The sequence below is a fragment of the Silurus meridionalis genome, chromosome 6 (assembly GCF_014805685.1).
Source record: "Silurus meridionalis isolate SWU-2019-XX chromosome 6, ASM1480568v1, whole genome shotgun sequence".
Taxonomy (NCBI): Eukaryota; Metazoa; Chordata; class Actinopteri; order Siluriformes; family Siluridae; genus Silurus; species Silurus meridionalis.
In genome coordinates, this window is record NC_060889.1 from 960,846 (window position 1) to 974,043 (window position 13,198).

A 13,198-nucleotide genomic window follows, 5' to 3' on the forward strand; every position below is an offset into this window, starting at 1 on the left:
GAAGACTAGTTTTACTTGTAATGTACAGAATAAAACTTACCAATATCAGCAATAGTGAAGAAAAGTAAGAAGAGGAATAACATTGTGATCCTGAGTGTTTAGTTCAGACCTCCAGCTTTAGAAATAAATGTCAGGGTATGTGAGATTGTCTCTGATGTCTCCACATGTAGCTCCGCCCACTCATATTTATTCATATTCATCAACTCACTTAATCTCATACTGCACAGAGAACGTGTGTATCTATTGTATTGATATTTAGGGATATATTTATTTTCTTTATAGCAAAAACACATTAAACATAAACCAATAATATGTATGAAATATATGTTCATCTTAAATTAGATACAAAATAATTAGGCAGATCATTTATTCAGTTAAAGTATTTCAGTCTCATACAGTTCTTCAATTATTTACTTTGTCACCAATTAAAATTTTCACACAAATATCTGTAATTTACTTACTTTTTAAAACAGGCTCACTTTAGTTTTAATTTGTGTGGTGAAATGTCAATATTTTTCTTCTCTGCATTTCAGCCCATTAATGTTTTGTCATTGTGCAGCTTTTCAATCTACCACTGCATCATTTCCTCTCACACCACAGACGTAGACTAGTTTACAAAGCAAACAATGATCTCAGAAGGCACAAGAAGTTTGGTTAACATGAGACAGAGGAGTCAGTGATGTAAACATAACTGAGAACAGAGACATTTGATCACCTGATTATCATCATCTTTCTCTGCTTGTGTTCTATATGGTGGATCTTCAGCCTGGATGCATTTACTAGACAAACAAAAGTTGAGATTTTTTATTATTATAGATTTATATGATGTGAGGTCCAGTTACCAGTGTGACACTAAAACAGGTAGTTGTTTTACTCACATGCCAGAGCCCAAACTCTTTACATTAACTTGAGTGAAAGTGTAGCCAGAACTTGAACTTTACCAGAGTCTTTAAAACATGAGTATCTGTGCTTCTACTTAAGTGAAGGTTGTGTGTACGTTTGCCACCTCTGAAAGTTTGTAAATAGACAACAGTTTTGAGTATACAGTATGTGTATATATTAATTGAAAGGGACTAGTTCTCAGAGAACAGTGAGGTTTCTGCAGCACTGTATCTTTCAATGAACAACCCTTTGCTTGAGTACAGATCAGAACCTGACTGTTCACTCGCTCAGCAACAAAACCATGTAGAGGTTTTTGTACAGTGCAGCTGGATTTCCTTTCACTGTGGGCTCCAGAGCACAGTAGTATAGAGCAGAGTCTGATACAGCAGCAGAGGAGATGATCAGATCCACCTGCTCATTTTTAACTGTAGCATTCAGACGTGGTGGAAGGGAACTTGTATCTCCACTTGGAAAGATGAAAAGAAGGTAGTCAGGTCTGGATTTTGGATATTGTTTGTACCATTGTTTCTGTGAAGCAGTCTTTTTGTATTTGCAGGACAGAGTAACATCATCACCTTCACCTACTGCTTTATGAGGGAAAAGTTGCTCTATTGAATCTGCCATGGAGTCACCTGTCATAGAGAAGAGAACATAATCATTTTTAACCTTTAAACAAGCAAGTCAAAGTTATATAACATTCAGATTTATTGTAATAAAACACAAATTATTCACTAATTAATTTCCAGATAAAAAAAAGATTCTGTGTATAACTCACCTAGTGAAAGCCACAAACACATGAATATAACAGTGAACATGATGAATTTAGCTGAATGAAAATATCTTTCTGTAGATCTTTCTGTGCTCTATGACATTAATATCTTAAAGGTTCATGAAGCTCCACCCCACAGCATCACATGACAGTGGTAGTGATGTTGCTGACAGAATGGCATTACATTTAATCTCACATGTGGAATCTGTGAGTTCAACTGACAGGAAAATAAAATATGTAATAAAAATAGATCAGGTCAATCCATAAACACTATACATTAAAGTATTAGTTCATATATGGATCAGAGCGCTGAACTAATTTTTACTGATATAGTAAAGATAAATGTGTTTATTTATCAGCATTTTATTTCACAGCTACATTCTGAATGTACATATAAAGAATTCAACATTTCACCCACAAAACAGATGATCAGACTACATTTTATTAAAATATAACTTACATGTTGGTGATTATATCATAAATTTACACAAATCAATATTTACCTCTCAATATAGTGTGAGAAAGAATAATTACCAATGAAAAATGTAAAGGTTTATAATTAAAAATTCACAGCTATTGATGTGAATCCTATAAATAGGCTCTAAGGAGACATTTTCAGATGTAGGTGTATTCATTAATAACTGCAGAACAGTTTGAGTCTATTTTATTTTACACAGTAGTGTTCTTTATTAAAGAAATCAGTATTTCTGGGTTGGGTGTGAACAGGGTACTAGTACTTGGTGCACAATTTGTCAGCTCACTGCACCATCTTGTGGAGAAAGAAGAAAGACACAATTTTGTTGCTTTCTCTGGTTGGTTCCTCTTTTTTATTTACTCAGTCTAATTACTATCCTTCAGTTCTCAGAGAGAAAGAGCTGCTGGGAATAAGGAGTCTTTGTAAATTCACCAAACAGCAATGTACAGAGCATGACTTATATTTCACTGATCTTGTGCAAAGCCTCAAGCTGTGTGTGAAACCATACATGTTTCTGAGGCTACCTGATAACAGCTCGGTTAAGGGACCATCTTTATCATCCTCTACACCAGGGGTGGGCAAACTTTTTGCCTCACGGGCCACAATGGGTTCTAAAATTTGACAAAGGGACCAGGCCAGGATATACAGTGTATATATATATATATATATATATATATATATATATATATATATATATATATATATATATATATATATAATATATTAGATACACATTATTATATATCTATATATCACATTACATTAGAGCTGAACTCCTTAAAGACGGATTCACACGTTTACTCAGGTTTGTTGACGGTGGTGTGGTGGGTCGTCTCTTATCTCAGAGATCCCTCATGTCTGTATTACCTTCTGGTTCTCCCTTTTAGTTATGCTGCCATAGCGAGATTTGCCGGAGACCAAACTGCACAGTGGCATTAACTTTCATACAACAATAAGGACACTTAATAATCCATATCCTTCTCTTCCTGTCACCCTCTTCTCTCTCTCTCTCTCTCTCTCATGCTCTGAGGCTCCAGTGACCACTGTTCCTGCCCCTCTCCCCTCCGTGGATCTTCCCAGTTCGTCCAGGCCTGCCTCTGGATAGTGTTCTCTTCGACTGGAGGCCACTCTGTGCAGCTTGGGACGGTTTCTCATCAACACCTTGGGTGGTTCCATGAAATTCTGGAGTAAGAACGGGCGCTTTGAGGATGGATTGGACTGTAGTTAATGTCAACAGTCTGCTACACTGACTCAGGAATACAGTTTCGCTTCTGATCATCATCACTGTACCCCGCTACATTGTATATCTGCTTCAAATGGACTTTCGGTGCAACCCAGATGAGGATGGGTTCCCTCTTGAGTCTGGTTCCTCTCAAGGTTTCTTCCTTATGCCATCTCGGGGAGTTTTTCCTTGCCACAGTTGCTCGTCAGGGACAAACTTACTTACAAAGAACATGTTTACTTTTAATCACCACATTATCTGTGTAAAGCTGCTTTGAGACAATGTTCATTGTTAAAAGTGCTATACAAATAAAAATGAATTGAATTGAATTGAGTTGGTGAGTTACCCGAGGTTGAGATAAGTGGGTTCCACTCTACAATGTTACAGAAACATTTAATCAAGCCAAACATTAGGAACAAGTTCAGCAGTCGGAGAGTGAGTTTATCCTCAAGATGCTGATGTCAGCTGCTTGCTCTTTAAGTTAAAATAATAATACAATGCTGGATCAATGTTGTCCAAATTGATGTGACATACTATAGCAGTCGTGTCTTTGAACAACCATTAAAAACAAATAATATCTTGAGCCACAAAATATAAAATGCCTTCAAAGCAAAAAATCCCAACTCTGCAATTTTAATCAATATTGATCTTGATATAGAGAATATCAAATCAAATCAAATCACATACACATACATACAGGGTACGACATGCAGTGAAATGCTTTGTTGAAATATACATAGTTTGATTTTGTATCCATAAATTCTGAGTATCCAGATGAATTGAATAATCAGTGTGACTTACCCGACTTAATCCACCTTTTAATACCACCACTATCAAGTCACAATTATAGAAACCATCAGTACTACACAAAAACACAATATAACAACGCATGCCATTACAGAGAGAGAGGCATTTCGCATATTGATGGTGAATACCACTTTACTAAAGCAAGCTCCACACCTCTACACTACAACCCCAACTGTGCCACCTACATCATCTGGAGCAGCTCAGATTATTATTATTTTTTATTTATTTATTTTTTTTTTATAACATGACAAAAACATTATAAAATTAAATAAAATACAATCTACTCACCTGAGATGCATACTCATAATTTGGACCACTCCTCAGCGGCTGTAAGCCAGTGGTACTGCTCATAGGCACTGGTCTGGAAGCAGTGAACAAACCTTTTCCTGGGCTGAGATAAGATAGCTAACTTTGGAGTTGGCCGACCTCTCCTCATGATGTCTAGCTTTTCTTGAAAATTAATTTTAAAGTATGTCCCAAACCAAATAAATTTCTCTTCCTCTGTTGGCAAAGAAAAGTCTCACTCAGATGTAATAATGTTTGCAGAGCACTACAGAAGTGTTTTGCCAGTGGAATTTGGCTGTAACAGTTTCGCTCTGACCAACCAATCAGAGGATGTTAAAATGCTGATGCTATTCTGGGCCAGCTAGCTGCCCTGTGAGGTGAATTTGAAATTTGATTGGTAAAAGAAATAGATTTATTACTAATAGAGACTAAGGTAAAAAGGCCAGCAGTACTGATTGTGAAGGCCCTGGGCAGATTAGATTCACATGGCAGCACATAGAGGCTGAAATCTGATTGGACAAAAAAATCTAACATCCACATACACGTACTGGAAGCAGTGCAGCCAAGAGAAAAGCTACAAAATGAAGAGAATAAACTGTTGGGAATAAATGTATACAATTTAATGGAACAAATATTAGAATTTAGGTTGTAAATGTAGGTCAGTGCTTCTGATAGTGTTTAGGCCAGAAGACAGCCCACCACTGAGCTAAAGTCAGCTGACGTTGTTGCTCTTTTTAGGGAGTGGTTTGTATATTTAAAGGGCTTAATGTTAAACTCATGATAAACAGCCTAAAAATATTACTATTTGCTTTCCGGAATCAATATCCGATCTTACCATGGTACAATAACATAGTAACCACAACCACATCTGCTGAGACTGACCACCAGAACACCAACTGTTCTGCCCAATTCAGAGAATCATCTGTAAGAAAAAGGAGATGTGGTACTATATTTGTTAAGGAAAATAAAGGAGTTGAGAAAGCAAAAGGGTATAGCTTCACCTGATGAATAGTTCACAAGACAGAAGAGCTGAATATGGCCAGTAATTCTACAGATTCCATTATAGCCAAAGCAGCAACTCCAACTGACTCTACCTGAACAATGAACTGGATATTTAAATAAATATAATGTGCAGGTCCTGTTTCTGTATAGTAAAAGACAACAGATGCATTTAAACTGTGTTTCCTCCTTATCAATAGAGGTTACATTTCTCTCCTTGTAAGAATAGAGAATTAGTCCAAAAACACGTTGTAAGATTTCCAGGTTGTTTATCTTGACGTAAACAGTACGTGCTAAACATACACAAGTCACTCTCTTGATATTGACACTGAAACATAGACCAATAAACAAACATTGAGAGCTACAATCCATCCATTAGTACAGAATCTCTAAACAATCTCCTGAATCCAGCACAGCTTCAGTACAGTATTAAAGTAAGTTTTGTTCAGAGGGTCCACCCTTTAGTTCCACACACTAGACAATCAACACTAAGGCCTTCCCTTAATTCCTAAAAATCTACACCATGTTGTTTTGCTGTGTGTCCATGTGTATAAAACATCAGGTATGGCAGTATGCAGTCATCCAGCAAACGGTGAAGGAGCATCCAGATCATCTCTACACACTGAATCATCATGGAGTCCAGAGCTTCTCTCTCCATTCTAGCCCTGCTGCTTGGCTTCTCGCAAGCTCTATCTCACCCAACCTGACGGGGAGGACATCACAACTAGGATTCTCACCATCAACAAAGGTCTGATAACTTGCTGATCTCAACCACACTTGACCAGCATCATTACTGCTATGTAAATTTGGGAACAGAACCTGCTCTAAGATGTTTTATATGATTTCTTTTGATTAAATGTTGTGTGCATCAGTGACAGAAATTCGAGTGGCCAAAGATTTATCATCAAGAATTGTATTTGATTCCAAGTCATCAGCAGGTTATCCCTAATTGTTTTTCTGTATGAAGGATCCAGTGAACTGCTGCTGGAGGGAGACATACTCGCAAAAAGAAGCAGGAATGCTCTAGTCTGCCTCTACAACAACTGTTTTTGGAAAAAGTCTTCAAATGGCTTGGTGAAGGTTCCTTACACATTGAGCTCAGATTTCTGTAAGTAATATATCGTTTAATTCACATTACTCAGGTACATCACATATTTACTTTTTCTTATTAATGCATTGGCCATTTTCTTCACAGCTTCTTCTGATACGACTGTAATTGCCAATGCCATGGCGAGTTTCCACAACAAAACCTGCATTCGTTTTGTTCCCAGAACTAATGAAACTGACTACATCAGCATCAAGAACAATGATGGGTGAGCTCCATTAAATTGTTTAACAAACCCTATACATGCTTGTTATGACTTTGACGTTCTTTATACTTTATAAATTCTATTCTTGTATGTTGACATTAGTGTCATAGTCAGTTCTTCACATCTGCTCTCTTTTCTCTCAGCTGCTACTCTTATGTGGGCAAAACAGGTGGTTCTCAGGTAGTCTCTCTCAGCAGGTTGAGCTGTGTTTACTACGGCGTCGTCGAGCACGAGTTGAACCATGCACTCGGTTTCTACCACGAGCATGTTCGAAGCGACCGTGATAAATATGTCACCATCAACTGGAAAAACATCGACCCAGCAACAACATCTAATTTTGATTTGATGAACACCAAAAACCTCAACACGCCGTACGACTACTCCTCTGTGATGCACTATGGAAACACAGCTTTCTCCATCAATGGTCTGGACACCATCACCCCTACTCCTGATCCTTCTGTGATGATTGGACAGAGACAAGAGCTTTCCACTATCGACATTAAGAGGATCAACATTCTCTACAAGTGCTGAACGTGTCCAGAATGTTTGCTTTGATTTAAATTTACTTTAATATTGTATGTTTAACAGCAGTTAAACATACAGTACACAGTGATGACATCACTCACAAGTATGTAATGATGCAATAAAATGGCTACAATCATGTTTGGGTTACTCTGTACGTTAATTTCTTAAATCTAAACAACAGAAATCTTTTTGTTTCCTACCAGGATTTACACTACATCAAAGCACAGAGACGGCGCTGGTTAAAGTGGTAAATAAATTGGTATTGGTCTCTGATCAGGGCTGTGCCTCATTGATCATGTTGCTTGATATTAATGAAGCATTTGAGACCTTGATAGAATACAACCCCGACTCCAAACAATTTGCGACACTGTGTAAAATGTAAATACAAACAGAATGCACTAATTTACAAATCTCATAAAGCCATATTTTATTCACATTCAAACAGTGGGAAAAGTGGAAAACTGTACCATGAAGACTCATTTTATGACTTATTTGGATCAAATCGATTCTGCAACCCGTTTTATTTCTTATATTGATATTTTTATCACCTAAAAATACAGAAGACAAAAAAAAAAGAGTGTAAATACTCCTATTGCTCCTTCATCTAAATGAGTCATTTGAGAATCGACTCCTTGCAGTCGGCAGGTCACCAAAGTCTACGGTGGGTTTTGTACAAGTGATGTCTTTAGTGCCTATTTTTTTTTTTATTGTATTTCAGTTTGTGATACAAATTCTATCATATTAACAGCCTTGTTTCTATTTTCTTCTTTTCAGTTATTTACCCTGAAAAATAGCCATTACATAAAGTCAACTCCTGCCTCTGGCACACCGCCAGACTCCACACTGGGATTTATTAACAATAAACAGCTTCTCTTTGTGTCTTTTGCTCAATCCAATCATCTATATACTGTACAGTGCATCCAGAAAGTATTCACAGCGCTTCCAAAATAGATTAAATTAATTATTTTTTTCATTTTACAAACAATACCCCATAATGACAACATAAAAGAAATTTGTTTGAAATCTTTGCAAATAACAAAAGTTAATAAAAATAGAAATTCACATGTACATAAGTATTCATAGCCTCTGCTTAATACTTTGTTGAAGCACCTTTCTGCCAATTGCAGCCTCAAATCTCCCATTATTTTTTGCAGTAGGAAATTTGCTGTTATAAACTGTCTGTAAGTGTGAATGAGTGTGTGAAAGAGTGTGTGCATGGTGATCTGCAGAGGACCGAAGTCCAATTCCGAGTGTATTCTCACCTCACACTCAGGAGATCTCAGAACACGGCCATAACCATTGCACAGAAATATAAAAAGTAATGAAGTGCTGTAGAATTTATTAAAGGCTTTTGTCAGAACATGTAAGATACTGAGACAAACTGTGAGTTGAGCCTAAATATACTGTACATGCTAATTAAGGGTGAAAAGGAACAAGTGTTAGTGATCAGAGACATGTGACCAAGTCATGTGATTTCAGGGAATGATGGGTAAAGTAATTTCATGGCCATGATCCTGACAAAAAGACACTGCATTAACTAACATCCATAAAGTAAAATGCATTTGTGTGTGCATTCATGATGAATATGTTACTTTAGTGATTGATTAACTGATGCATAAGAATTATGTAGATTCATGAAGAAAACTGACAGGAAAGATTTATTCTAATTCAAAATACAATATAATACTTTTTAATCATGAATAATTTAGTGTGTTTGAAGTGAACTTTTTTAAAGTGTGCTTTTATTTTCTGTTTCTTCCAGCTGCATTATACCACAACATTTGTTCTTATCTGTGGTTGACTGATACACTAGTAAAAGGATTATCTTTAATCTGTGGTTTTATTCACTTCATATAAACCATTGTTATTTTTTTATACAGTCTTTCACTGACTCTGTATTACTGTGCTACGTCTCTAAGAGCGCAGTGATAGAGAGCAGAATCTGAGAGCTTTAGACCTCTGATAGTAAGTTCAGTAGAGTCTCCGGTTGAGTCTGATTCTAATCGAGTGTCAGTGGCAGTGCCACCTACAATGAGTAAAAACTGTGGTGCGCTGTGAGGAGATTGTTTGTACCAGTAAAACCATATGTTACTGCTGCTTGACTCATATTACAGTATCTGTTTCTTTTCCAAAAACATAGGCATTTTTGTCCACTGGCCCAATTTTATCTGCAAAACTGCCCACTGTGAAAAATAAATAATAATCACATTTGTGAATTGTGTATTTTTTTTTACATTTGTGTACATTCACAGAAATGAAGAAAATATTAGATTAGTGCAAACATTAGACAATACAATAAAAAGGGAATTGAATGTGAAAGTGAATTACCTGTAACTACAGTGAGAATCAGTGGTGTGTATCTCACTATGTACAGTAAGGTGTAGAGTTGAGTCATTTCTGAACACAGCTCTGTGAGGATTCTGTATAATAGTGCTGTATGTGCTGAACTTTACACATGAGGGAACACGTCTCTAGAAGACCACACCCAGGAAGTGCTGCTGTTGTAGTATAACACTGTACAGATCATCACTTTACAGTATCAGTGACAGTGAACTGAGTCTCCAATATAAACTATGTTGAGCTCAATGAGTTACCATCTACATAAAAACATTTTTTATTTGTACAAATATAAAAGTAATAAAAGTTGGATGAGCTTAATCAAGTCTCCATCACTACAAAGTTGATAACCTCAACAAAGCTGGAACTATAATTAATGGGTTTTCTTTGTCACACAGATCAGGTTCCTCTTAAGGTTCCTTGAGCCACTAGCTCGTTCATTAGGGATAAACTAATCTTCTTCTTCTTTCAGCTTCTCTTATCAGTGGTGGCCACAGTGGATCATCCATCTCTATTGTTAGGTCCTCTACATCTGTCCTCTACATCTGCCTCTTTTAAACCAAGTACTGCATGTCTTCCCTCACAACATCCATAAACCTCCTTCTTGGCCTTACTCTTTTCCTCCTTGCTGGTGGCTCCATCCTCAGCATTCTCCTACCAATATAACCCATCTCCCTCCTCTGCACATGTCCAAACCATCTCAATCTCACCTCCCTCACCTTATCTATAAAAACATCCTACACATGCTGTCCCTCTAATAAACTCATTTCTAATCCTGTCCATTGTCATCACTCCCAACGAAAACCTTAACATCTTCAGCTCTGCTACCTCCAGCTCCACCTCCTGTCTTTTACTCAATGCCACTGTCTCTAAACCATACAACATCTCAGGTCTCACCACAGTCCTATAAACTTCTCCTTTCACTTTCGCTGATACTCTTCCATCCCAAATCACTTCTGCCACTTTTCTCCACCCACTCCACCCTGCCTGCACTCTTTTCTTGACTTCTCTAACACACTCTCTATTACTTTGCACTGTTGACCCCAGGTACCTGAACTCCTCCAGCTTCTTCACCTCCTCCCCTGCAACCGCACCACTCCACTGCCCTCCCTCTCATTCACACACATGTACTCTGTCTTATTCCTACTGACTTTCATTCCCTTCTCTCCAGCGCATATGTCCAGCTCTCCAGGCTCTTCTCCACCTGCTCCCTACTCTCACTCTCTCTCTAAAAAGGGCCTCGACCAATCCGGTATGAACATTAGGTATAAACTAATGATCTATAAATGAAAAATATATTTTCATAATACATTTATTTCTGTAAAGCTGTTTATTGTTACAACTGATATACAAATAAAGTTGAACTGAACTGAATGTTTTAAACCAACACACCTTTAAGAAATTAGTCACATTTTCCCTTAAACTTTCTCACACTGAACACGTGTTTTTTATCACCATCATCAACTTTAGCAGTCATTCTTGGGGGATTGTTTAGACTTAAATCTCCTCTTTGAGAAATATAAAGAAGGAACTTTGGTTCAGATTTTGGATGTTGTCTGTACCAGTGCAGGTAGTTTCCAGTTGTACCAGTGAGTATTTCATAGCTGCACAACAGAGTGACTTTATGCCCTTCATCTACAACTTCATAAGTAAATTGTGGCTTTATTGAATTTGCCATGGAGTCACCTGTCATAGAGAAGAGAATATAATACATTTATTTAAAATGATGTGTTTGACTCAAATTCTTTTATCAACACACACTAATGGATCACTATGAATATTTCTGAAATAATAAAAAGTCAGTGTGTAACTCACCTAGTGAAAGCCACAGAAACATTAATATAACAGTAATCATGATGAATGAATGCTCTTAGCTGAATGAAAATATTCTTTCTGTACTTCATGCTAACATCATAAAGGTTCATGAAGCTCCACCCCACAGCATCACATGACACCCCACAGTCACACTGTTACTGACAGATTGTTGATTCGTACTGAAGCATTCTGGCTTTATATTCAGCCTCACAGGGAACTTGAACACAAAGTGAAAGCAGTAGGTGAATAAAAGTCCATTTATTCAGTGCTTGTACATGCTGGAGTCAGATATATATTAGAGTTGTGCAAATTATTTAGTATTCATAACCCAAAGAAGTCTGTATCATTGGGGGATGAAAGCAGGGTCCTTGATCTATAATAGGGTTCCAAACACCAAAGGTGCATAGACACACTATTGTTCTACCTTTTACACATCAATTTCCAGCCAATTTAATTTTTAAATTAATGTACATGTATTGATGACAAATTAAAGTGTTATTTTGCCAATACAGAGATGCAGTGTTTGAGTTTAGAGCACACTTTAACACTTCCTTTGCCTGGAATGAGGTTTTTGTACAGTGTTGCTAAGTTTCCTGTCACTGTGGGCCTCAGGGCGCAGTAGTACACTGCAGAGTCTGATACTGCAGCAGAGGAGATCTTCAGATCCTCAGGTTTTTTATCAGCATTTCCAGGTTGTTTTTCAGCAGCAGATATATAGGTGGAGCTGAGGAACACTGGTCTGGATTTGGGATACTGTCGATACCACTGTACATAATCACCTGTAGTAGTAGTTAAATTGCAGGGCAGAATGACATCATCGCCTTCTGAAACATGCTTTTCTGCTATAAGACGCTTTTGCATTGATGTGCTGCCTGAGGGGAAAAAGAGAAAGTAAATAAAAATGAGGAATGAAATATTAAAACATATTAGAACTAATACTGAGATGAACCTACCTAGAAAAAGCATCAGTAGTAACAGTAGAAAGAGCAGCATGATGGAGATGGAAGCTGCTGAAAGATAAAGAGGGAATGAGTGCAGTTTAGTGTAGGAGCCTGTGGAGCTCCACCTTCCTGCAGCTCACACTGCTGATAATGTTTCATTGTCACCAGGAAGCACTGGTTCTGTCCCCCAGAAGGGAAAAATATTTTACCATTTAAAATTGAAACTGCAAATAAAAAAAAAAAAAAAATGCACTTTCTTTCTGGGATAAGTTGTAAGCTAAATGCAAAAATGTAACTCACAAGGGATTATGGTCTCTGAAATCCTGATACTGATGAAGGTTTTTGTGCCACCTATGAAGAGGCTTGTAGTCTTGTAACCTTGAAAGTCCTTTATAAAGGCTAAAGATGATCTTATTCTGTTAAATTCTGCTTGTATAAAGATCTTCAATTTAATATTATTTCTGTAGTTCTTTTAACAATAGACATGATTTCATCTTTACAGATTAAATACATTGTGCATATAAACTTAAGCATCAGTAATTAGTCCCTGTACCTTTATCCCTAATGATACATAAGCCATTTGATACATAAACAATTAGTAGTGTTTATGGTTAAACACCTCCATTAGAAGAGACTTATTTCATTTAATGCACCCAACATGTGCTTGTCCATGCAGGAAACAAACAATATTACAGACAATATAAAGCAATTCATGATTAAAGACAGCAGCATCTCTGGAGGATCTGAACAGGGTTGTATGTTGTTCTAGTATTTGGCCCACAATAAGATAACTGACAGCGCCATCTTGTGTTTCCCCAGGAGAAAGACTGT

General features: G+C 37.1%; 1 pseudogene and 1 gene segment (V, D, J or C); one reads left to right on the top strand and one right to left on the bottom strand.

Annotated features, from left to right (window-relative positions):
- The first annotated feature begins 5,818 nt into the window (after positions 1 to 5,818).
- Positions 5,819 to 7,312, top strand: LOC124387888 (annotated as a pseudogene).
- Positions 7,313 to 11,709: 4,397 nt separating this feature from the next.
- Positions 11,710 to 12,743, bottom strand: LOC124387894. The segment is given in 3 exon segments: positions 11,710 to 12,298; positions 12,380 to 12,436; positions 12,668 to 12,743. Coding segments are annotated over 2 exon segments (417 nt in total).
- Positions 12,744 to 13,198: the final 455 nt, after the last annotated feature.